This window comes from Vipera ursinii, assembly GCF_947247035.1.
Source record: "Vipera ursinii genome assembly, chromosome: 11".
Taxonomy (NCBI): Eukaryota; Metazoa; Chordata; class Lepidosauria; order Squamata; family Viperidae; genus Vipera; species Vipera ursinii.
The window spans coordinates 17,801,300-17,828,272 of NC_139524.1; the positions used below are offsets into that span (position 1 = coordinate 17,801,300).

The 26,973-nt window shown below is 44.4% G+C and overlaps 1 protein-coding gene across 1 annotated transcript in view; it reads right to left on the reverse strand.

Moving 5' to 3' along the window:
• The window catches only part of CCDC33 (coiled-coil domain containing 33), a gene marked incomplete at its 5' end in the record, with an annotated part of 84,016 nt that overhangs the window by 30,289 nt on the left and 26,754 nt on the right, over positions 1 to 26,973 (reverse strand). Inside the window, 7 exons of the mRNA XM_083371477.1 lie at positions 11 to 144; positions 1,049 to 1,172; positions 6,949 to 7,069; positions 7,980 to 8,071; positions 8,533 to 8,634; positions 12,671 to 12,780; positions 17,522 to 17,655. Of these exons, the coding sequence (XP_083227603.1) occupies positions 11 to 144; positions 1,049 to 1,172; positions 6,949 to 7,069; positions 7,980 to 8,071; positions 8,533 to 8,634; positions 12,671 to 12,780; positions 17,522 to 17,655 (817 nt within the window). The remainder of the gene's footprint in view (positions 1 to 10; positions 145 to 1,048; positions 1,173 to 6,948; positions 7,070 to 7,979; positions 8,072 to 8,532; positions 8,635 to 12,670; positions 12,781 to 17,521; positions 17,656 to 26,973) is intronic.

Below are 26,973 nucleotides of genomic sequence, written 5' to 3' on the forward strand. Positions count from 1 at the left end.
CCATTCCTACCTGGATGGGTAGATTTTCTACCCTAATTCCACCTCGGCTACTATCTGCTGCAAGCTTTCGGTAAACTCGGTTGGTCAGTGGCAGCACGGAGTAGCCTAAAAACGGAGATGTGCCTTCCAGGTCTTCTCCTGGTGCTGACAGTGTTGGAGAAGAATAAAGAATGGATTAACACCTCCTTACTTCAAAGTGGAAGATGAAAGATCAATTAACCCCTGCTATTCCTCTTCTCTCGGAACCTGCTTTCAGAATCCCAATTCTCCCCACGCGGACCTTATTCTGGGTTTTAAAGTTGGGATTGAATGTGTGGTTTCCACACTGAACCAATGTCTGGGGATGTTGGACTAGGAGTGGACCTATGATGAATGTTCAAGAATTAGTCTTAAATACCTGAAATTCTGGAGACATTTGCATCCTTAACCAAATGGACCCTTAGATGGGGTACTATTCAATGAGGCTCATTAACAAACTGTCGGGTCCTCTGTGGTTTCTGAGCTTGGCTGTTTTCTTGAAGACAATTCATGACCCAACTAGGTAGCAACATCAGTGCTACAAGGGAATGGGTTTGTTGATTTCTTCATTTTTAACAATATCCCAATCAAGGAACTACCAACTCAGACAAACAATCATACAGTAAACAACAGCCTAATCAAGGATTCACCAAGACCAATACTAACAGAGCATGCCGCTAGTCTATAAACAGAGAGCAAATCCCACTGCCTACCAGCACTGATGATGTTACCTAGTTTGGTCATGAAACGTCCTCAAGAAATAACCACGCTCAGTATCCACCAAGGACAGTTCAACCCTGGGCTACAAATATTCTTTTCCGTCTTGTTAACTAAGTCTGAAATGATTATCTAGCTACAAGAGAGTCTTTTATTAGCACTGGACCCTATCTTGGATGCTACCATGGCTTACGTTATGGTTCTTGTGATGGCCTATGGTCTGGGAAGAGTTGGCAAGCTTCTTGAGCTCATTCCCATCTCTTAGAAAGAAGATGCCAGCTCCTTGTTAGACAGCACACACCCTGGGACTTACTCGATTTATAGTATTCAATTAGCAAGGCCGTATCGTCTGAAAAAGCAGTAGCACCATCCCTCCCTTGAAACAGGAAGGAAGTATTCCACATGGGTTGTTCAGGAGGTCCACCGAGTGAAGAAACCTGAGGATTGGAGAAAAGATAGGATGAAAGCTGAAGAGGCATCTCGGATGATGAACATCGATGTTGAACCAAGTTAATAAACTGCTTGGCTGAGTTCACACGGCAAAGACCGCAAGTCTTTCTAATAGCCTGCTGAAAAGGCAATAAAAAATAAACGGGCCATAAAAACGGAGGAAAGCTTCACGTATTACACAGCATAACAATTTCGCCGTAAAATTTAATTGCGCAGGAAGCCAGAGATAAAATATTTGCGGAATATCCCAGTTTTCAGATTCCATATAGATGACTCCAAGAAGGTGCAAAAGGACCACGGTGGAGTAGATCAAAAGTCTAACAAATCAAGCCTTCTCTTTCTTCGGTTCATCAGATGTCTCCAAATGTCCCACCCTCAAAACCCTACAAGAAAGTGGGACATCAGTAACCCCCTTCTGTTTTTGCTCCTTAATAAGAAGAGACATTGTGCTTGGTCAGTTCAAGATTTTCCTTTAACCCCTGAACCCTAACGCAGGTAGACCGTTCATTATTTTAGATTTCATTTGATCTACATATTTTATAGGAACTGATCTAATTGGCACATTGTGGATCACGCAGGCTGTCATCCTTCAACGTTTCCTGTCCTACAACTGGAAAAATGTAGCTATTATCCAAAGAAATGTCCGTGAAAAGAAGGCTGAAGTACAAACGTGTAGATTAGGAAAAATTTGCATCGTTGTGCATTCTTTTCCTTTTCACAGCAAGATGCTGAAATCTGATTGGACTGACTTCAAAATGAGCATACTCCAATCTGAAATGGGCCAAAGATTGATTAAACGATACCTCCCCGGCCATCAAACTAAATATATTAGAAAAGCAAGCATACAGACAATTAGCAAATGAAGCATGCATGCTCTCCCCCTCTCCCTCAACTGAGGAAGGAGGGGAATGAGCCAGAAGAGAGATATTCTTGCTTACATTCGTATCCACACATACTAACCCAAAAGCTGTGGTTCACACAACATGCTTCACAGAGGCCGATTATAAAGCCTGGGGTTGCATGCACAAGACCTGCTACTCTTGGTTACTACTGAATTGATTTGTTCATCTTTCTCTGCCAGGAGGTTGGGCTGTGATTCCTTGTGTGACACAAACCCAGATAATGGGTTAATCAAATCATGTATATTGATTAAACATAGTCTGTCTCTCTTCCTCCCTCCCTCCTCCCTTCCCTCTTTCCTTCTCTCCTTCTCTTTCTCTCTTCCTCTCCCTCTCCCTCCCCCCTTCTCTTGGTCTCTCTCTTTCTCTCTCTCTCTCTCTCTCACACACACACACACAAACACACTTACAACCCAGAGTTTTCCTAGGCAAAACACCAAAGAAGCCTCATTATTTATTCATTTAATAGTAGCATTTATATACCTCCGGCCCCCACGAGGCCTTCCAGTGATTTACAAAAGGCTGGGACATAAAACCCATGCAATCATAGCCCTTGGGGATTAAGTCACGTGCTCACCCCAAAGGTTCCCCTCTTTCACTCGCTCTCTTTCTCCCCTCCCCCCCCACCCTCAATTCCCAGGGCAGCCAGGAACTGAGCCATCTTGCTCAAATGTCTTCTGACAACTTTAATACCGTTGAACTGTTGAGGTCAATGCTGCAAAACTCAAGTAATGGCCACCCGGGCCAACTAATCTGGAAGTTCGCTCCCGATGGGTGAGTTTCTGCTATTGTTCCGATGACAGGAAAGATTATGGAGGCCAAGCGGGGCACTGGGCAATATTCTACCCATGCGCCATCATTGTAGTTGGCGAAAGGGAGACGCCGAGAAATGAAAGATCTGGAGTTTAAGGGATATACATACTGGTGGTCCTTGACTCACAACTGTTCATTTAGTGACCATTCAGAGTTACGACGGCACTGGGGAAAAAGCGACTTACGACCATTTTTCACAGTTACAATGTTTGCACCATCCCCAGGGTGGTCATGTGATGAAAATTCACATGCTTGGCAACTGGTTCACGTTTATGATGATTGCAGCGTCCCGTGTGTGTGTGTGTGTGTGTCTGTGTCTGTGTCTGTGTGTGTGTCTGTGTCATGTGATCCCCTTTTGCGGCCTTCTGGCAAGCCAAGCCAACGGGGGAAGCCAGATTCACTTAGCGACCGGCTTACTAACTGAACAACTGCAGTGGTTCCCTTAACAACTGTGGCAAGGAAAGGTTGTAAAATGGGGCAAAAGTCACGTAACCAATGTCTCACTTAACAACAGACAGGTTGGGCTCAGTTGTGGTCAAAGGTTGAGAACTACCCGCAAATGAAAAATTCGGCAGGAAGGGCAAACAAACATTCCCAGGTTCAGCTCAGTAGATCTTCACTGTTTTGCCTGACGCAACCTAGACCATTAAAGAGAGAACATTAAAGGAGGGATTTCCCATCAGTGAGGACGATCAATCAGTCTCCAGAAGTTGTGTGTGCCCCATCACTGGAGGTTTTCCAGAAAAGACTGGACAGTCATTTTTCCAGAATGGAATAGGGTCTCCTGCCATGAGCAGGGGGTTGGACTGGAGCAAGGCTTTTCAACCAGTGGTACGGGTACCACCTGGGGTACATTGGCACCTGGCAGGTGGTACGCGACCCATCCTAGGAAAGTGGTAGCGGGGGAGGGGAATGAGCTGAACTTGTGGCAGCACCGCACAAGCCTGAGCGAGAGACGGCTGGAGCTGCAGGGCTGTCAGGGATCAGCGGAAGCGCCAGGATCAGCACCAGGCTCCAGCTGGAGCTCGGCGCTGATCTTGGCGCTTCTAAGCCCAGAAGAAGCACCGATCAGCTGAAATGTTGCAGCATCCCCAGGGTCTTGTGATTTACATTCAGATGCTTGGCAACTGATTTATATTTATGACGGTCACAGTGTCCCAGGGTCATGTGAAGTGACCAAAACCTGCTGCAACCACCCAGCAGATTGGGGGGGGGGGGGGGATAAAAACCAAACACCCCTCATCCCACCCCCACTGCCAATCCTCAACAGAAATGCTCACAACAATGAAAACTTTGGACAGGAGGAAGAGCGCCGCCGGGCAGGCAGGCAGGTATCTTGCTCGGCTGTGGCTTAGGGGGCACTTTTTTCAGTGCCATTGTAACTTTGAACAGTCACTAAGTGAGCTGTTGTAAGTCAAGGACTACCTGTATTTTATCACTTTTTTTCCTTTTTTTTTTGGTCATCACGTTTTTGACACCTTGCTAGGTGATTGGTGGTACTCGGATGTTGCCATATCCTAAAAGTGGTACAATGGGTGAAAAGGTTGAAAAGCCCTGGACTAGATGACCTCCAAGGTCCCTTTCAACTCTGTTATTCTATGCTCTACCCAACGGAATCTTGGTGAGAAATGGTGACTCAGGACTTCATCAGCACATACACTAACTAGACAACTCATGGCCCACTGAGTCATCATTTCGGAGACATTTCTCCAAAGAGAAGGAGACTGTATTGCAATGTTTCTCAACCTTGGCAACTTGAAGATGGGTGGACTTCAATGTCCAGAATTTTCCAGCAACTGTACAAGGTTGCGTGGGTGGATGAACGTACAGGCTTGCTTCTGCTCCCCCCCCCTTTGCTTGCCTGAGGACAGACGAGCTGGTGGTATTTCACTCTGTCAGGGATGGATGCCTCAAACTGGGATTTGAATGGGTTCCCGTGTAGATTTTGCTCAGAGAAACCTGGCTATCGGGTGACTGATCAGCGGAGTAATGAAAGGAATTGCCGTACGGAAACGGATGCGGCTCAGCACAGGCGCCCAAGGGTTAAACAATTGAGCAGGCAGGACAGGGGGAGGCAGAAAGATCGTGTGTGGGTTGGGGTTGGGGGTTGGAGAGAGAGAGGGAGAGAGAGCGAGGACGTGATAGTTCAATTCCCCCTGAGGATTAATTTGTAATTCAATTGCTAAGTGCAGTCCTGATGCCCAGAAAGTGTAATTTACGGTATGTAAAGCAAACCACTTGGGTGGGGTGGGCTTAACCCCACGCGTGTCTCTGCCTCCTCTACACCAAAGGCGTCTTGCTGCTTTGAAGGCTGATATTGGGAGCTTTTAGAAATTGGGGCTTTTAAGGGGCATTTCCCACCCCCATTTGGGGTGATTCCAACTCTAATGAAGAAATCAGGCCCCCCCCACCATTATAAAATACATATGAATAATCCATACGAAGAACGGTTGCACAAATTGGGTATGCCTAGTCTAGTGAAAAGAAGGACTCTGTGTGTGTGTGTGTGTGTGTGTGTGTGTGTATGATGATAACGGTGTCCCAATATTTGAGGGGCAGAAAGGGGGAGTGGGGTCAGCTTATTCTCCAAAGCACCTGCAGGCCGGACAAGGAGCAATGAATGGAAACTAATCAAAGAGAGAAACAACCTAGAACTAATCAGACATTTTCTGACAGTAAGAACCATTAATATCAGAGGGACATCTTGTTTCCAGAAGTTTGTAGGTGCTCTAACGCTGAATGTTTTAAAGAAGAGACTGGACAGCCACTTGTCTGAAATGGTCTAGGGTCTCCTGCTTGAGCAGGGGGCTGGACTAGAAGACCTCCAAGGTCCCTTCCAACTCTGTTATTCTGTTTAAAGGGACAAAAGAGCCTTGGTGGAGCAGTGGGCTAATGCCTCCTTAAGTAACACCAGCTGCCTGCAATTAGTGCAGGTTCGAGTCCCACCAGGCTCAAGGTTGACTCAGCCTTCCATCCTTCCAAGGTAGGTAAAACGAGGACCCAGGTTGTTGGGGGCAATAAGCTGACTTTGTAATAATGCCGCTTAGGGTGTGTGTGAAAGCCCTAATAAGCAGGCATATACATAGAATGAAGGCTACTGCTAAGCTTGTAAGCCGCCCTGAGTCTTCGGAGAAGGGTGGGATATAAATGGGATTAAAATAAAAATAAAAATAAAAAAAATCATCAGCCTTATCAGTAGCCTGCCAAGGGCATCTCCACAGGACTTGCCCAAAGCTGTATTTGAATGAAATTCAAGGTCTTGGGGGTGGGTGGGTGTCAGCCTTGTGATTCAATTCTGCTCTTTCTTCGCAGATTCAATTTGGCTTCTTCTTCGCAGATTCAATTTTGTGGGTTTTTTTTGTTTTTCACAGAAAAGCTACGCTTATTCACCTACAAACTTCCTCCTCACCGAGAACATCCCGCTTGGAGAAAATGGACTGAGATAGAAAAAAAAAAAGTCTAAATGAAATCAAAAAGGGAGAGCCGGGCTGGAGGTTTTCTCTCTTTACCGAGAAGTAGCCCATGGCCTCTGTTGCAAAACCAAACTTTCCTTCCAGGTCTTTTAACAAAACTGATAAAAAAAGAGGAGGGAAGGGAAAACATTTTCACAGCCCAGATGGCTCCACTAAATCATTTATAACACCCAATCGACATCCTGTATCTTCTTTTTTCTTCTTTTTCGCCAATTCCAGCTGGCAACCTGCCACACTGGAGGACTGTCAGCCAAATCCAGATGGAACAGGGACTTCTCTTCCCTTCTCTTCCCCCCAGGAGCTAATATTCATGAACCCAGGACCTACGTCTTGCTGTCCTTATGTTCTGCTCATTGTACTACAGCTTCCTGTGGACAATTTTTAAAAAATATATCTCCCATCACAGCTTTTTGCAAGTTCCATCCAGTGCCAAGAATGCCTCTGGGTGACATGATTTCACTACTGGTCCAATAAAGGTCCAATGAAACTACTCTCCACCCCCTCATACTGTACGTCAGCAGTTCTCAACCTGTGGTCCACGGGCTCCTGGTGGCTTTTCTCTCCCTTTTCCCTCCTACCTGTGGATATCCATGGTTGTTGACTCGAGGGACATCAAAATCTTCCATTACGGGATCTGGGAAATTTACCACTGTCAAGGGAACTGCCGGAGCATCAGGCAAGCGAGCCTGCATCTCTCTTCTTTAGAAAGAATGAAAAAAAGGACAGAAGAATCATGTCTTATCAACAGCTTGATGTCATTTGATGGTTGGCGAGGAGATTCTAATCACGGTCTAATCCCAGACCTGCAGAACCTCTTCTCAAAAGGAAGTCCTGTACTATCCTCGGGGTTTACGGTCAAGTCAGTATGCCACACAATGTAGGCTGCTCAGAAGTAAATTCCACCAAGCTAAAACAATAAATAAATCCAGACAAGTCATGGTGCAAGGTACATTCCTGGCCTTGCACAGTTTTTGACCTTTCTGGATCAATCTCTGGGCAGAAAAATTAGGAGATTGTTATATCCCGTGACTCAGAAAACCAGTCAGCTTCAAGTGAACTGCATGTCAGCCGTCCGGCTGGTGAATTCCAATATTAAAGAAACTCTACAATCTTGAAGTGCCATAAGAGATCATTTTTACTGAATGCACATCCCGGCACCAAAGAAGCAAAAATCGACTCTAGTTTTCCCACACGAAATTCTGGTTAATTAACAAGGGCTTTTCATAACCCCCACCCACCAAGTGTTCGTGTTGCCCAATCACATCTTTTCTGTTTGTTATGGGAACGGTCCACTTCTCCGTCAGACATCTGCTTTAGACGGCCTTGGGTCTCACGGTCCGGCTTCTTGAAACTCCTGTTTCTTTCCCAAGCTTTCCCTCCCCCATTTCTATGGCAAGTTGAATAGCGACAGAGGTTAGCAAGCATCTTAGCCGTTTCACCTTGAGATTGTCCCCATTCACTACAGTAGCCATCTAGAGGTCAGCTTTCTTAGAAAACCTCACTGTCGCATTTCTGGATTTTCAGGAAGTTTGCACACAGTCCCCATGAGGTTTGCCACCTCACACATGTGCATACATGCACAGATCCTTATGCAGGATCTACTACTCACACATAAGCTCCAACATTGTTCACTATTCTAGCAACGGCTTTGACTTTGCCACCAGGCTGGGCAAGAGGCTCATTGATCCCCTTGAGGAAAACCTAAAATTGGAAGGAAAAAAAACACAATGAAAAGATCCCTAACAGATTCCTGAAGCACTCTGGGAAGGAATATTCCCTGAATTCCCTCCCTGTAGAATTGTGTCAATTATTTGAATTACTGGATTTTTTTTTATCATCCATGGACAGCCTTCTTTAGAACCTCTTTAAATTCAGTTTCTTTTGAAGACCACCAAGTTCTCAATGGCTGTGATTTGAGGCATCTTTAAGTGGTCAAGAAATGGTTGTTTGTAAAATAAACAACCATTTCTTGACCAGGTAAGGATGCTTCATATCCCACACATTTCAACACCAAGCGAAGCAACGGTCAAATTTCTCATCTTAAAATAAATAAATAAATAAAAATCCCACGTCTAGCCCCACCTGATTTATTCATGAAGCTCTCTGTGACCCATCACCCCAATGGCTCAGATTTAATAACCTTTCCTAGTTCTGGCCCTCACCTCCAGCCCTGTGTAGTTCACTCCAGCATAGCGTGGGATGAGGCTGCGTTTACGAAGGATGGATGCATATAACTTGGCTCCTGTTTGGTCCTTCTTCCGAGGCTGTCCAAAACCAGAATGAAAACAGATCAGAAGGTGCAAACAAGACAATAAACCAAGCCATAGGAGGCTTACGGATTGTTCTTGCCATGTCTCTGAGGAACTGTTAATTGATTCGTAAATCAGGAGCTGTTCATTATAGTGCATGCTACCCTGGAGATTCATCTAGAAAGTTCAGTGCCATAAATTGCTCTGATTGGCATAAAAGTAAATAGTAATACTTCCATTGCCGAGAAAGAATAAAATTAAGCCAGGGGTAGACAACCTTGGCTTTTTTATGTCTCGTGGACTTCAACTCCCAGAATTCCTTAGCCAGCAGTCCACAAGTCATAAAAGAGCCAAGGTTGCCTACCCCCTGAACTAAGCTAACATCAAAGATTTGGCTGTTGGGAAGGTCAATGGCCAGTAGATTCGACAACACAAAAGGGGAGAGCTTATGTTATGATGTCGCAAGGCACTTTTTCTTGTTTTCTCATCATTGTGATTAATTCCAGATACCTATACAATCAAAAAAATGTTTCATGTTTGGTCTGTGGTAATCTTTTGGCATCAGTGGATATCTACGTAGTCTTTCTCAATTTTGGCAGCTTGAAGAGCTGTAAAACCTCAGGCTGGCTGGGGACTTCTGGGAATGGAAGTCCACACTCCTTCAACTTGCCAAGGTTGAGAAACTCTGATTTAGAAGAACTGTAATTCTCTCTCTGTGGAGATTTCCAAGGCGAGGCTGGGCAGATGTCTTTAAATGATCAAGCTTGGGTTTCTTAGATTATACAGAAGACTTCCATGGCTTACAAACCCCCTCCAGTTCTATAATTTTATTTCACGTTTTGTTCTCTCCCTCTCAAAGTTCTGAACCACCTTATCATCATAACTTATCAAGAACTGTGCCATGGCACAAAGAAGCGTGAAATTGAATGGAAGGCATCACTCATTGTTTTGAAAGATGCAGATCGACTAGTTTCCTATATAAAAGTTCAGGAAGAGTGAATTCTTTACATATTTCTACGCTGAACTGGATTGTGGCTTAGGATCTGCAAACAAGGGACCACAAGACAGAAACCTTTCAATTGCCCTGTTTTTAATTATCGGTAAAGCACTCATCTTTAAAAGCTTCCATAAAGGTTAGAATCACAAGCAATTCAGCCCTATAGAAATGCTGGGAGGCCGACGCTGAGATGAGCAGAGCCTACAAATGGATTCCTGAGCCATCACCAGACAGCTAATCATTATCGTGTCATCAATACAAGCACTTTCCTTTAAAAAAAATCAGTCTTTGTGCAAAATGGGGGGGGCGGGGGCGGCGGCAAAGTAAAGTGTAAAGGTTGGGTTTTTTTTAAGATGTCAGAAAGAAGAATTTGCAGTTACATTCTGCATAGCACAATGGCTTCAAGAAACAACACGGATGTTTGCATTTAAGGCATGTTAGCGTTCCAGGATGAATGGAAATACATCGGTATCCATTCTCAGATGATCAAAGGGATGGGATGAGGGTTTTTTTTTCTTTATTTGTTCTATAGTTTCGGCTTGGAACAAAAAGGTTTCTCCAGCATCCAATCAAATCTGGGGAAATTACTCCTGAAGCATTCCTGAAATCTAAACTGGACCTCATTGAGATGTTCTCTGAGTTCTTCCCCTCTCCTTTAAATTTCCCCTTTTTTCTTTTCTCTTTTTCTTTTCATTCTTTTTTTGTACTTCTCCAATCTCAGAACACACTCAATTGTTTGCCTCATTTCTCACACACTACTTGAGTTTGCTACTGTAGAAAAAGCGAGCAGTATTTGATGATAGGAAAAAAGGACATGTGTTTTGCATAAATGGAGGTTAGATAGAACCATAGAACTATAAAATAATGGACCAATAGAATGCTAGAAAAATGAGTAGACAAATACAGATAGTACAATACCGATAGAACAAAGAAATAATAAAATAGATACAATGATTGATTGATTGATTGATTGATACAGTAGATATACCGATGTGGACACAGAGAGAGTCAGGAAAGAAACAAGAAAGATAGAGAGACAGAGAGACAGAGAGACAGACAGAGAGAAAGAAAGAAAGAAAGAAAGAAAGAAAGAAAGAAAGAAAGAAAGAAAGAAAGAAAGAAAGAAAGAAAGAGATTATGGATGGAGAAAGGTGGAGATAGATGGTTAGAAGATAGAGATGGACATGGATGGATAAGGGAGATTATGGGGAGAGATGGATGGATGGATGGACAGATGAATGGTGACAGACTGACTGACAGCTAGATCATAGATGGAAATGGATGGATAACAGAAAAACAGAATAGGGACTTTGGAGATCTTCTAGTCAAACCCCCTGCTCAAGCAGGAGACCCTATACAATTTCAGACAAATGGTTGTCCAGTCTCTTCCTAAAAACCTCCAGTGGTGGAGCATCCACAACCTTTGGAGGCAAGCCGTTCCACTGATTAATTGTTCTAGCAGTCAGGAAATTCTTGCTTAGTTTTAGGTTGCTTCTGTCCTTGATCCTGGATGGATGGATGCATGGACGGACGGACAGATGTCTCAGTAGTCACTACTCCTTCTCTAGCGTTCCTGTTTTCCCACTGCTATTTCTGTCTTTTTCCACTTTGGGCCTCTCATACCTTCTGCCCATTCTCACACTGCCCATTCCACCCCCAGCAGCGCCCCCACCCCTTCTCTTTCACTGCTCATGCAGAAAAGCAAACATGTCAGGTTGCTGCTGTAGCTGCCTTTGAATGTCAAGTTGTTCCTTTTAATGCCTTTGATGCCACAAAGGTTGGAAAGGGAGAATTTTGTCTCTCCCATTTGCTTGGCTGAGCAACAAAACTCCCCTCCAAGTAAACAAAGAACGTGCCTTCTTTCGCAAAAACTGGGCAAAGGGCGAGGAGGGGACAGGAGAGGCAGACCCCTTAAACGGATGGATTTTCAACAGTTTTGACCAGCAACGAGATCTCCTCCCCACCCCGTGGACTTGGTATTCTCTGCAAAGACTGTGTTGTTTCTCTGTGTCATATATATGTGGGTACATGCATAATTCTGCATTTATTTATTTTTGTCATATTTGTCTAGCGTATACTGGAGGTGATGAAATCGAAATGAAATGAAATTTCATTGTAATGTATGCCAGTTAGTGTACATTCCAAGTGACAATAAAGTTATTCTATTCTATTCTGTTCTAGCATCAGAGAACAAGACCTTTTTGGTGATGCAACTTAGGTTTGGTAGAAGGTAGAGCTCCAAGCTGTTGTGTTTTTTTTTTCTCCAGCTTTTCAATGACAGGTTAAAATCATCCCATCCAAGTTCTCATGGTTGGGTTGTTGTTGGTTTTTTTTTTATCCACTTGCAGCCATCTAAACATCTGGTCTGCATCTGCTATTTTGTTCTGGTAATGGCTTCTCTTTGGTGTTTAGATTGCAAAAGGGTTTGTTTGCTTTTGCTAGGAACATTAGCCATCTGGAAGCACGCCCTGTCCCCACCTCCCTGGGTTGGTGGGAAAGCTTTGAAGTGGAGAAATAATTGTGCTGCACAAACAAGTAGAACGGCTCAAACGTTGGGGTCCAAGCAGTCTTGTGTGGCTTTTTTCTTGATGTGCTAGCTCACCCTCTGCAAGGACTCTGGGGGAAGAGTGTTCTGTTTTAATTATGTGTTTGCATTTATGTGCAGAGATGGTAAGTTCTCGACTTACAACCGTTCCATTTCGAGACTGTTCAAAGTTACACAAGTACTGAAAAAAATGACGTAGGATCAGTCCTCAAGATCCTCACAATCCTTACCCCCATCCCTTCCCGCCGGTCCTGTGATTAAAATTCCGGTGCTTGGCAATCCTTATGCATTTATGACGGTTGCAGTGCCCTGGGTTAACGTCAGCTGACAAATATTATCCTTTAAAGTCTAAACAGGTAGGTTACGTCAGCGGTCCCCAATAATTTTGGCACAGTAGGGTTGGCTTGCCCACCGCTCACTTCCAGCTGTGCAGCCCGGTTCCTAATAGGCCATGGACCGGTCCTAGCCTACAGCCCGAGGGTTGGGGACCCCTGGGTTACATGACTCACCAGCACTAAAGCACAGTGATAATGATGAAAAGGACGCAGGTATTTTACAGGGATGTTGTATTTTGCAAGAATTTCTTTGGTGTCCTTGTCGGCCACAGTGAGAGACACATCTGGAAAGAGAAGAAAAGGGTAGACAAGGATGGTCAGATTACGTAACAAAAATGTCAGCGAGCCAAACTTAGCTAAATGTGGGAGAATCATGGTCAGCTCTTTCCATTTTTATTCTCTTTCCTTGAAAGCAAACGGAGCGTCAGGCTTCTGCTTTTGATCAGAGCGCTGACATTTAATCTCTCAGTCCTTCGTGCCATTCTCCCAATCTAAATATCTCCCCCCCCCCGGGGGAGCTATTAGGCACATAAAAGAAAAAGAAAAAAAGCAGATTCTTTTGTCATTTTTATATTGTTTTCCCTGGTCTGGGGAGAAATCGCAGGTTTCAATGGTGAGGGTGGCAGCTGATTGAGATCCCAAAAATATAATGGAGTGGGGGGGGGATTAACAGCCCTGGTCTGAAAGGCACTCCTCTGGTAAAAATTAGAAGCAGAGCGCCTGCTTTAAAATTTAAAAGAGAACTAAATATCTATCTTTTCCTAGCTGTTGCAAAATTGATTGGTGTTTTCATTAATCTATCTCACAAGGACCATCCCAAATGCTTGTTAGCTACTGACAGCTCAGAACCTAGATAGATAGATAGATAGATAGATAGATAGATAGATGATAGATAGATAGATAGATAGATAGATAGATAGATAGATAGATAGATAGATAGATAGATGATAGATAGATAGACAGACAGACAGATAGACAGATAGACAGGTAGACAGATAGACAGATAGATTATGGATGGAGGTAATAGAGATAGAAATAGATAGATAGATAGATAGATAGATAGATAGATAGATAGATAGATAGATAGATAGATAGATATAGATATAGATAGATAGATGATAGATAGATAGATAGATAGATAGATAGATAGATAGATAGATAGATAGACAGACAGACAGATAGATAGATAGACAGACAGACAGACAGACAGACAGACAGACAGACAGACAGATAGATAGATTATGGATGGAGGTAATAGAGATAGAAATAGAGAGAGAGAGAGAGAGAGAGAGAGAGAGACAGACAGACAGACAGACAGACAGACAGACAGACAGACTGAGAGAGATTGATTATGAAGATTAGAAATCGATAGACAATGGATGGAGATAGATAATAGACAGACATCTCAATAGCCAGGTCTACTGCACTATAATTGCAATAGTAAAATGGCCGTATTGTTGTAATCTGGGACAAGCCATCCGTGTGCTAATTTCTAACCTCACCAATTATCCTGCTTATGAGTTTCTAACATTGCTAAGCAAAGTTTTAAAAGCTCTGTGGAACAAAAGACCCGTGCAAAGAAAATAAGCTCTTGTTCCCTTGATAGAACTCATTATTCTTAGTTTCACGTGTGAAAGAGGCCTGAAAATGCTTCCAATCCTTGGGGACACCCCCCCCCCCCGCATCCTCTCCCCACCCTGGAGAAGAAAGCGCTGTCCTTGGTGCTGAACTGTAATCAGGCACTACTTGAAGGAAAGAGGAAGGTGTCAGGAATGAATGAACCTTTATTGTCAAAGTACAACCATGTATACATTGAGATTGGCCGAGTTGATGGTGTATACATTTTGGTTTGGAACTTACTTCTTCAGAAGGTGGAGAATATCCACAGAGAGTAGCTATTTTAGGCTGTGGTAAAAAGAATTAAAAAAAACAACCCTTAAAGGATTTGTAAATGTTCACATTTTTATCTGCAAAGATCAGCCTTTACTTCCATTCCCACCTGAAGTCTTTTTTTTCCCCCTTTTCTTTCTAACACATTTGTGTATGCTTCATTTATTTATTTATTTCTATCCCAGATTTATTATTTTTTATAATGCTGTGGGACATGGAGGGAAGAGGAGGAGAAGGGAGAACAGGACGAAGGGAAGGGAAAGGAAGGAAAGGTATTGAAAGAGTGCTGTGTTAAAATAAAAAAAACACGAACTTTTTAAAACTCTATCAAAAGTAAGAACACCATAATAGCTAAGCCTTCAATACAGATAAGGAACCTAATAATTTAAGAGTCTGAAAGCAAAGCCAGACAATGAAAGTTGAACCAAATTTTTATGAAAATGGGGTGTGGGGAGATAATCCTTTTAGCAGGCCCAAAATAAAGAGTTTTCAGTCTTAGTTGAAACAGGCTTTTTCTGTTATTTTAACTGGAACAAAAAAGAAGTACCTGCAGATATGGGTGGACCATTGGCTTATATCTCCCTCACTTCTTGGCCTACTAAGGGAAGTTCAAAAGGCTCTTATTTTTTTATGATTAGTTGATCTGGAATGACCAGACCATTCCCTTGAGCCAACTTGAGATGGAAACCTAGCACTCTCTTCCTGAGGTACATTGTGTAGATCAGGGGTCTTCAAACTTGGCCCTTTTATGACTTGTGGACTTCAACTCCCAGAATTCCTCAATTCTGGGAATTGAACTCCACAAGTCATAAAAGGCCAAGTTTCAAAACCCCTGGTGTAGATCTTAAGCTACCCAATTAGTCCCTGGGGTTCAGGAGCAGAAAGAGGAAACGTGCAGAAACTTATGGAAGACCCCCGAATGTTCTGCCACACCAGCAATTCTATTTTATCTCTCCCTACTCTTCCTTGAGAGAGAGAGAAATCAAGATGCTGGGTTCTGAGGGGTTGAAGACCAGGTAGAAAAAGTGTAAGCATCATTGCTCGATAAAAGGGGGAAGGAGACGGCATTAGTTGAATGTGGGAAGGAAGAAGAGATGGAAGGTAGAATGGATGAAGGACTAAGCAGGGTTACATAGGCACCACCTTCTTACTGATGCCCTCTTCTCCCTTGACCATATCACTGGCCTTATTATCTTCTCCTAAGCCTCCACGGCATTTTACAAGAACTCAGCTGAAGCTCAGGTCTGACCTTATTAGGAAGTCCTGAGCCAGGAAGACATCACTGCTTTGTGTCTGGAGATGCTCTCCAGCCTGTCTGCAAGGCTGTCTCATTATCTCCCCCCAGCAGCCTTGTTCTCGCCATTACCATTATTCTTTGTCCCTTAAACCCCTTGCCCAAGAAGGAAGGCCTGCCTCTCCTGTGAGTCTTGACAATGGAAGAATACAGCCTCATTTCCTCAATCATTAGTTGCCAGTTGCTTTCTGTGTGACCCCACCAGAGGAGGGAGGGGGCAGAGGCACCGTGCAATCATGACTGAATAGATATCCATGGAGCAACAGTCTGCCGGGCAACTGCCCAACACCTGAGTTTCTTTGTCTCTCCCTCTTCTTTCTCTCCCTCTTGCTTTCGAGATCCCTCCCATCTATTCATTTGCGTTCTGATTGCAATCACTAACTCCAAGAACGCTGCTACTTCAGCGTTGTCACCGTGAGGGCCACCATCCATCACGACATCTTGATCAGAGAGCAAACGATGAAACCCCACTGAGTACCTTGACTCTTCTTTTCCTAAACTTAAGGACTGGTTTTTTAGTTTATTTTTGCTCCCGGGAGCAGAAGCAATGGTGCGATGGCTCAACGGTTAAAGATGCTGAGCCCATCAGCTGGAAAGCTGACCGCCCAAGTACGAGACCCGAGCGCCACACGATAGGGTGAGCTCCCGTTCCTTGCCCCAGCTCCTGCCAACCTAGCAGTTCGAAAGTGTGCAAGTAGATAAATAGGTACCATTTTGGTGGGAAGATAACAGCATTCTGCCTGCCTTTGGTGCATATTTGACCACAAATATGTCTTTCAACAATGCTGGCTCCCTCGGTTAAGAAGCAGAGATGAGCACTGTGCCCTAGAGTCAGACACGACTAGACAGAAGCATTTGACATATCTTGCTGAAGATGCTTTTCTTTTTCTTTGGGGAAGTCTCCAGCTGAGCGAGCTTGTGGGGGTGTCCTTTTGGAGTGTTGCACCCTTAAAGGAGCAGGTCTCTGACCACACAATCATGGCCCCCAGCTTGGCTTTTTTGACCTGTCCTGTAGATGCCCCTGCCTTGCCTGAACAAAGAGCTTCCTCCAACTGGATTTAGACTAAAGAGACCCAGCCTTGAAATTCTGCAGGCCCTTGTCTCTTCCGATCCTTCTGGGCTGAGATAGGTAGTGGAGTCCATCAAAGTCTGCTTTGTTTCACTGCATCAGGAGCTGTAATGGAATTACCTGGAGTGCTACGGCCGACTGCCGCTGGCTTCATTTCGCCAGCGTCTGGCATTAATCTAATTGCTAACTCTAATGCCATTAGTATTATTGTGATTACCCACATAACATCGCTCAGCTTGGAAGAATAAAGATCAAGTCACCAGGACGGATGGCCACCGTCTTGGGAAAACACCTCAATTATCTCTCATCATTTCCCCATTAAGGTAGGCAACGGAGCTAGGCGGGAAGAGCCAGGGACAGCAGATCCCACTTCCTAGCTGGGAGATAAGCGGGACTATTTGGTAGACAATTATTATTAAATACAGACTCATTTGCTTGGTGCAGAGGGGAAAGGATTCAGAAGCAGGACTCTGCTTACTGGGTACACCATGTGTTTATGCCACCAAATTCAGTTCAGTTTGGCACCCAAGCTTTTACAAATCTTGCAATCCATTGATTGATTAAATGTCATCAAGTTGGCGTCAACACTTCAGGACCCCACAGATCTTCTCCAGGACCCTCCAAATCCCCCAACCTGATCCTTAAGAGCTTCCAACCCCTCATCACCACTGCAACGGAATCTATCCTTGTTTCAGGTTAACCCCTTTTCTCCCCTTCCCTTCAATTTCGTTCAGTCCCACCAAGCCTCTCAGATCTTCCAAAGTGGTCCCACCTTCTTCTCCTGCCTTGATGGAGTCAATTTCCACGGTCACTCTTTCCTCCCAGGTTGGAGCGTAGGTGGGTTGTGCAGGGACATGGGTCACTGCCTGAGCTGGCTGTTTGCTGTCTTCTTCCGAAGTGGTTTTGCTATAAATGGAGAAGAGGGGAAGATGCGACATAATTTGGGAGCTTGGTAGACGGCAGCAGAGAAAGCATTCCATACTGAGATAAAGTCAGCTTTTGCTTATGAGAGAACCAGCGGAATGGGATGGGGTGGAGATGCTTCAGAAGGGAGTCAGAAGACCTTGGGTGAATGTACCTCGCTTCCACATAAAACTGGGGGAAACAATGTCGAAATTGCTTTAGGACTTGAGTTAACTGAAGCAAGTGACAGCCTCACACAGAAATCTGAAAAAAAGCCAGGATGATTTAATGAATAGCAGGATTTTGTGATGCCCAAAAGATTCCTTCCAAATCAGGTACTATCTTAAACTTCAATTCAGGATATATCTAAATTCAAATTTGGGCATAGACTGATGTTTTCTAGGGCAGGGTTGGCAAATATGGCACTTGACTACCTGTGGACTTCAACTCCCACAATTCCTGAGCCAGCTATGCTCAGGAATGTTCAATTTTCAAATCAAAGCAAAATTGGGGTCAGTGCCAAGTATTCTATTCTATTCTGTTCTGTTCTGTTCTGTTCTGTTCTGTTCTGTTCCGTTCCGTTCCGTTCCGTTCCGTTCCGTTCCGTTCCGTTCCGTTCCATTCCATTCCATTCCATTCCATTCCATTCCATTCCATTCTATTCTATTCTATTCTATTCTATTCTATTCTATTCTATTCTATTCTATTCTATTCTATTCTATTCTATCCATCCCATCCAATCCCATCCTATTTTTCCAATAAATAGTGTTTGCTGATATCTATGTTCCTCCAATAATCATAGTCGCCTTAACAGATACCCCAACATTCATAGTCTATGTAACTACGTACAGTATCATTTCTACTTTTTGCATGCAATGCCCCCAACCTATTTTCCTATACCAATTTCCTAAATAAAAATGTTTGCCTAGACAGGCTATCTTGAATAGCATTTTGCCAGATCAGCATTTCAATTTTCTCCAGCCAAGAATGAAAGATGTCCACAGATCTTCTCTGGTGCTGCCTGCACTCCACTAGTGGCAGATTTATTTGACCTCCATGGCAAATAATTTATTTCCATCCATAGGATCATTTATTTTACCTCTCTACCATAACTTATTTCCAGACCCAGTATAATTTATTTTACAGCCCTAATATAATTTGCATTGATTGGCAGGAGCTCGCCAGGGTTTCAGATAAAAAAAAAAGTCCTTCCCAAATCAACCTAGAAATGCTGAGCTAACATACACAATTTCCTGCATGGAAACTCTGCTCTAAATACGTTGGCTATTCCCTAATTTAGTCAGAGCTTACAATCTCACTTCTGCACTGGGATAAAGACAAACTACCCTACTTGACCTCTTTGAGTTTTCCCATAACATTCTCTAAGGAGAAGTCTTTTCCAAACTCCAAAATTTTGTGGCAATGGATTAAGGAAGTTCTGAGGTCTCCTCTTATGGTAAAACTGAACAGATCAAAAAGAAACTCTCCAGCCAATTCTTGATGAGAAAATTGCTGCAAATTATTATTGTTATTAATCGCATAATCAGCCAGATGTTCAGGCTGGATTACCAATTTTGGATTCCTTGACTAAGCACAAGCAAAGCCAGTGAATGGACCTGCTTGGCTCATGTAGCATGTTGGACATGAGTTTTGTGTGCTTATTTCTGTTCATCTGGATGCAGGAATGGGAAATCTATAAATATCCCTTACTGAGAAACGTCCATATTTTACCTGGATCTCACTGGTCTGCCATGACTGCTTTTTAGTTTGGGGTTTCTATTGATCCCAACTAATCAATCCCATCATTTAAACTTCATTCTCACCACGGCTTTTCAATTCCCTGGAGGCGATGATTATTATGCATGTTACTATCCAACTGCATTAATGCCTGTTACCAAGTACAGAAGAACAAACCCATGCAGGCGTTGAGAAAGAGTCAAGCAGACTGAAAAAGGAGGAAGAGAAGTGGGGGGGGGAGTCATCAAGAAGCTTGCACAGACCCCACCCACCATCAGGAGCCAAAGTACTAACTGTCAAGCATCTCTATAGAAGCCCTAATAAGCAGGCATATACATACAGTAGAATGAAGGCTATTGCTAAGCACATTGAGTTATGCTTTAGATTGTAAGCCGCCCTGAGTCTTCGGAGAAGGGCGGGATATAAATGGGATTAAATAAAATAAAAAAGTATCATCATTCCGTAAATCTCAGCTCAGGCTCATTTTTCCCCCCTTGTTCTCCTGTACAGATTCGTAAAAGGCAGCAATTAATTAGATGAGAAATTGCAACTTCCTTCAGACCAACGTGTTGGAAGAGAGATAATTGGTGCAATGTCATTATATCCTTCAATTACAAGCATGAAAATGCATCTGACATCCAGGAAGGAAGGAAGGAAGGAAGGAAGGAAGGAAGGAAGGAAGGAAGGAAAAAGAAAGAGGGAGGGAGAAAAGAAAGTAGGGAGTAAGAAAAGAAGAAGGGGCGATTATTTGCTGCCCCAAGGTTCGTCTTGAGAGAAACATTTGCACATTGGGGCAGTGCCTCTTTTAAAATTTGAATGCATTTCAGTTAATTAACACCAACAGTTCCACACAAAGCTCTTCTTAAGCAAAAAAAAAAAAAGACACCTTTCTTGTCTTTTTAGATCCTCTGTCTCCATCCTGCCTCAAAAAGATGCTAACTCCCAGTTTCCTTCCCTTTCACCTACTGGTAGGCAGGCATGCCTCTTTGAAGAGCGCCCCCCCCCCGCCCACCAACTGCTCTCCTAAAAAGCCTTAAAAACTAAAAAAAAAAAGTAGTGATGTAAGTGATTGGACTCATAGGTGGTCTCTGTTCTTCGTGTAACAATTCCAACCCAACCGTTTTCATTTCTCTCTCCGGTCCAGGAGAGAACTCTGTCTTTCGAGGCAGCTGATGACTGGCTTCAGAAAATGTCTGCTGGGCTCCTCACCACCACCACCCCCAGGGCTTAACTGGCAGACCCAGGCCCCTGCTCTCTCCTGGACCGGAGCCGGAGCTATCAGATGATGGTGAGATGTTTCTTGACCTCCCAACGGTCAAGCGCTCAAGCATGAACCCCTCCGACTCATCTCCTCAGCTGTTTCCTGGGCTGCCGTATCTTTGAAAGCTCTTTGCGTCTCCATCCAACACCTACACACACACACACAATCGCATACACGCGAGGCCTCTCTGCTAGCCACCTCCCCTGTGATCCACTCAGCCCAGATTGCCTCTTCTTCGGGCAATCAGCTGATGAAAATTTAATGACCGTTTCTTTCAAGCCATTTGATTGTGGCCTCTCGGCTGCCGCCAGCTCCCCCACCAGTGGTTGAAGAGGCTTTTTTAATGGAAGCTCCGGTTGGCCCTCCCATGATGTGTTAATGAGGTTCTTGCTTGAAGAAAGTGTGTGTGTGTAGGGGGGGGGAGTAACAGCTCTTGTATTTTCCTAGCCCACCCCCTCCTCCTCCTCCTCCTCAGCCTCACTTCTATCCTTTCTTTCTCTCTCAACCCCTTCTTTTCAACCTCTCCTTCCTCCTCTTTCAGTGTAGCGGCTGGCATTTCGAACCCGTAATTGGCTCCGTGTGACTTCAGCCAGCAATTCGCCCTCTAGGTAAATGCAGACCACCTGATCGCGACCTCCCCCTCTTTCATCTTGGACCCTCCCCTCCCGCGCTCCATCCTCAAAGAGGCACCTGCACCACCGGTGCATTAATAATGGATGGTCCCTTGACCCACTCCTCTTTGCAGGCAGATATCCGTAGCCCTGCCAACAAACTTGCAAATCAGTTTGCAAGCTGGCGAAGCAAAACAGCAGGCCCAAGTCTTCCTGAAGCGAGAGCAAGAGTTGGAGAAAGCTGCAGGTGATGATCAATAGGGCTGGCTCAGAAATTCTACTCTTTCTCTCCCTCCATCTCTCTCTCTCTCTCAAAGGAGTGACTTCATTACATGGACTCTGAAGACTTTCTTGACTTATTCTCAGGGCTTTTTTTCTCATAAAACGCTCAGAACGGAGTTCCAGCACCTTTTTGGGATGGAACCTTGTAGGGTAGGCAAGGTGGGTTGTATGACATGTGTGAGTTCTGGCACCTTTTTCTTCTACAAAAAAAGCACTGCTTATTCTTATCCGATTTCCAGTATACGAAGGTCAGGACAGCCATTTGGCCGGCAAGTGTGTGTGTGTGTGTGTGTGTGTTTTCAAGCAATTGGAGATTTCTGTAAACTCCTGGAGTTTAAGCTAATTTAAGCTAATTACTTTTGTGGCAGCTGCAATCATAGGGTTCTCCGTCCCCCTCTGAAGAAGCTTGAGCTGCCTAGCAATAAATGGTTTTTGGGGAAAAAATGCCTGTTGCCTACTTGGGAGGCAGTTTACAAGTACTGTGGTTGCTGAAACCAGAAACAGCTGATTTGCAGCTGGAAACAGCCTGTAGCAGCGGCGTGAAAAGTCTCTCGTTTCAGGCAGCCATCGTAGGAAATAGTAAATCAAATCTTCGTTCATTTAACAACCCATTTGATTCAATTAATGAGTTTGATTTTAAAATGTTGTACTATTGAGTCCGGTTGATTTGATGATTACAAGCCTAATGGGCAGGCTCTATTAGGCTCGTACTTCGGGGACTACCTGTATTCCGAATCTGGTGATGGAATCTATGCACAAAATGAACCCAACAAATCATGCATAGCCTTCCACTCATCTCCACCACCCCCTGCGCTTAATTGCACCCACTAAAAGCCAGAACCCAATACATCTATTGATTTTGCTTCTCTTGCGACAGCGAAGAGGCGGTGCCGATTGGCTGAGTGTTGAATTGCTGAGCGTGAAATGCTCAAATGCTCAGCCAGCTAAACCCAGACTATGATGGGAAGGGAAAGAAACACATCAATTTGACCCAGGTGATCTAAATTTATCTGAAGGCGTCCTTCACTCCAGGTCTTGCCTACCCTTCCCAAGGTCGGGCTGGGAATGTGTCTGCAGGAATGCTCTTTGACAAGATTGTGCTCCAAAGGCTACAGTTTAATTCCGATCTCAGTCACTCCATTAAACTTGTGTGCATAAACTTTTTTCCTTCCCTTCCCTTCCCTTCTTCCTTCTATCTTTACTTCCCTTCCCTTTTTCCTCCTATCTTCCCTTCCTTTCTCCTTCCTATCTTCCCTTCTTCCTTTCTTTTCCTTTCTCTTTCCCTTTCCCCTTTCCCCTTTCCCCTCTTCCCTTCCCTTCCCTTCCCTTTCCTCAATCTCCCTTCATAGTTTGCATTATCTGGGCTCCAGAACTTAGTCCCAGAAAGATTATTCACCTTTGATGGAGAAATGTAATTTGGGGTCCCCTGGTGTTCTAGACCCTGTATCTAAGCTTTGTCCTACTGTCACACTGCAGCAAGGGAGGTTCCTCTGAACCTTCAAGTTCTTCTCAAGCCGCCCAAGTTTGGCTTTGTTGACTTCGCCCTCATTCCTTTCCTGTTCATGCTCAGCTTTGGTGGAAGGTCACTGCTGCCTCTTCGCCAAGGCCCTCCTTCCAGCGAGAAGGCAAAAGGTGTGTGAGTCATTTCTCAGTCTAGGGAAATGCGAACAGCTGCCTGGTGCCAACTATTACAACCAGCCAAATGCTGTCGAGACCACGGACGTTTGCCGTGAATGAAAATGAAGATGGGCAGGAAGTGAAGGAACATCTGTAAACTGAAAACTGGAAGCCCCCGGGTACAATTTAGAATAAGAGCATAACAGAACTGGAAGGGACTTTGGGGGTCTTCCTGTCCAATTCCCTGTTCAAGCAGGAGACCTTACACCAGACATGTCAAACACAAGGCCCGGAGGCCAGATCCGGCCTACAAAGTGGTTTCATGCGGCCCGCGAAGCCATCCTGGCAACAGTGAGGGAACGGCCCCCACTGCCTTGGCCCTGGCCCAGAGACCCTCCTTCTGCCAGAGACCCTCAGATCTGTCCCCACTCCTGCCCGGGCCCCCATAGGCACCCTTGATGCGAACCATGTAGAGCTGGCCACGCCCACACAGTAGGCCATGCCCACCCTGGCCACACCCACCCGGCCCCATGAGGGCGACCGCAATGCTGATGTGGCCCTCAATGAAATTGAGTTTGACACCCCTGCCTTACACCATTTCAGACAAAAGCACAATGTTTGCATGCTGGCAAGTAGCTGGGCTATGCCGTTACCAACACCATCCATAAGAACAACACAACTCTCCCATCCTTCCGTGTGAAAACAAAGCAAAAAGAAGAGGACAGAAGGAAAAGGCATAAAGAAAGAAGGAACGGATGGTTCTCTTTTGATTAGGAACCTACGTACAAACAACCAGGAGCGCATTAAGAATTAATCAGATACTAACCACACGCATTTAACATTCGATCTTAACATAATCTATTAAAAGCTCCAGCAACTGCCTGCTGCAGATTTAGAAAGCAATTTTCAAAGGCCCATCCTGCTAATTGCAAAGGTCTTTGTGAAGTCACCCCTTGGATATTTCATCTTCTGTTTGATCGCCGAGAAAGTATATTTGTTTTTCTTCTCTTGCTTTAAAAAAAAACCTGATATATTTACAGATATTTTTTTCTGAAACCCGTTCCATTTTCGTACAATGATGGGCAAGCTTTTGAGGGCCAGGGGAAAAGGAGGCTCCTGTGAATTGGCAATGTCGCCTTACAAACAGCGTAGAGTTATGGAACACACACACACACACACACACTGGGTGGAGACAATTTTCTAAAATTTTCTTGGGTTTTGAGAAGTTCAGCCTCAATAAGTGAGAGGTGTTGGGTGAAGGGGGAAGGAAATTCATTTATCTTTGAGAAACAAGGCACGTTGTTTTTCTGACACATCAACTTTCTGATTTGACCATATCCAGGTTTCCTTTTGAAATTTTGAGCTTCCTTCAACGTGTTCTCATAGGATCTCTTGAATATGATGTGTCTGACTTAATCTAGATTCCCATGTAGCTTGTTAACCCAGAAAACTAGTGTTTGGGTTATCTCTCCTTGATATGCTCAATTCAGAATTACACTTAGGTTAAACATTGACCTAAAGCCAGGCACGGTATTGGTTCAATGGCATTGTTGAACGTCCTTGGGTTATGAAGATCACCTCCTGGCATATCTTGAGTCTTACCCAACATTTTTCTGGAGGTTTATGCTTGGAATTTTCACACTAATTGGAAGTGAGGAAGGAAGTGAGTAGGCAAACACTTTTTTTGTTTGTTTGTTGTTGTTGTTGTTGTTTTGAGGGAGGGAGTGACTGAACTGTGGTCAACTGGGTGAAGGACCTTCAAAACCCTGGATTGACTCCACTGACTGGGCATGTCCACCAGATCTTTGAAAAATAAGGAACTGAAGATTCCTTCCGTTTGTCTGGAAGAAACCTTCCAGAACTCAGCTGTCTTTCCACATCTTTGCAGTCCTTCAGTCCTGATTCCTAATCTGGTTTGACTCCAATTTGGATTGACTCCACAGAGTAAGAGCGTCCACCAGATCTTCCCAAATAAGAAGGAACTGAAGAGTCTTCCAGTTTTTCCTGAAGAAACCTTCCAGAGTTCAGGTGTCTTTCCACATCTTTGCAGTCCTTCAATCCTGATTCCTAATCTGATTGACTCCACGGAGTAAGGGCGTCCACCAGATCTTCCCAAATAAGAAGGAACCGAAGAGTCTTCCAGTTTTTCCTGAAGAAACCTTCCAGAGTTCAGGTGTCTTTCCACATCTTTGCAGTCCTTCAATCCTGATTCCTAATCTGATTGGCTCCACAGAGTAAGAGCGTCCACCAGATCTTTCCAAATCAGAAGGAACCGAAGAGTCTTTCAGATTTTCTTGAAGAAAACCTTCCAGAGCTCAGAGGTCTTTCCGCATCTTGGTAGTCCTTCAATCCTGATTCCTAATTTGTTTCAATTTTGTATGTTTGGGTTGTTCTTTGGTTCCTTTGGTTAGTTTTTTTGGCTGTGATCTCTGCCTTGTTGCCTATTACCTGTTCTCCAGGCTCATTTCCACACACTATGAGCCAGACGCTATGAGCATTTTGAGGTATCAAGGATTCTGAGTACTTTTTGGGGGCACCACCAGGTCTTAAAGACACCAGGACCCAAAGTAAAAGAGCTTGTTTCCTTTTAGATGAAACGATAAAGAAGGAGAGAGAGAGAGAGAGACGTGAGAGAACGTGCGTCACTCCAGATCTCCCGTGTTCCTGCCTTTGCATCTGTCTTGTACCATTTGTACAATTACGACACTTGTCACCAGAGCCATGGGGGTGGGTGTTGGAAATTGCATTTGAACAAAAATCAGAGGAAATGCTCTGCTTTTCGAAGGCAGAGTCTTTTCGCAATCCAGGCCTTGCCTCTAGGCACAAATGACATTCAAAACAGCAGGCGAGTGACAATGCGTGAGATTAAAACTAACAGTTCTCCAAAGAAAATCACCTCCTACTTTTGTTCCTGCCCAAGCAGAACAAACTCAAGAAAGCGGGAGAGGTGAACTTAATGTGCTTCAATCCTGTGTCTGCCACAAATTTAATATGGATCATGCTAGACCAGGGGTAGGCGACCTTGGCTCTTTTATGACTCGTGGACTTCAACTCCCAGAATTCCTGAGCCAGCATGGCTCAGCATGGAAACCTCTCCCTTTCCCCTCAGCATGGCTGGCTCAGGAATTCTAGGAGTTGAAGTCCACAAGACATAAAGCGGCCTAGGCCTAGGCCAGGGGTAGGCAACCTCGGCTCTTTTATGACTCGTGGACTTCAACTCCCAGAATTCCTGAGCCAGCTTGGCTCAGCTTGGAAACCTCTCCCTTTTCCCTCAGCTTGGCTGGCTCAGGAATTCTGGGAGTTGAAGTCCACAAGACATAAAGCGGCCTAGGCCTAGGCCAGGGGTAGGCAACCTCGGCTCTTTTATGACTCGTGGACTTCAACTCCCAGAATTCCTGAGCCAGCATGGCTCAGCATGGAAACCTCTCCCTTTCCCCTCAGCATGGCTGACTCAGGAATTCTGGGAGTTGAAGTCCACGAGTCATCAAAGAGCCGAGGTTGCCTACCCCTGCTCTAGGAGAAGAGCAGGCAGAGATGGAGAGGAGAGTTAAGCAAGTCATCAGCCAGGAGTCATTAGGTTCCCACAAACGGTCTAACAGTCTTGAATACCGTTAACCATTATCTGGTGCCATTTTAGTACTGAACTTTAGCTGACCAGATTCCTGTGTGTAGGCTTGAACGATCAACGTCCTGAACTGCAACCTAACTTATGGCCCTGATTCTTGGCACCCGACAGCTCTCACCCGTCTTGTGTAAGGCTGTTGCAACCATTCTGTTTCTCCTGCTGAGCCTTACTACCAGATTTCATCACAG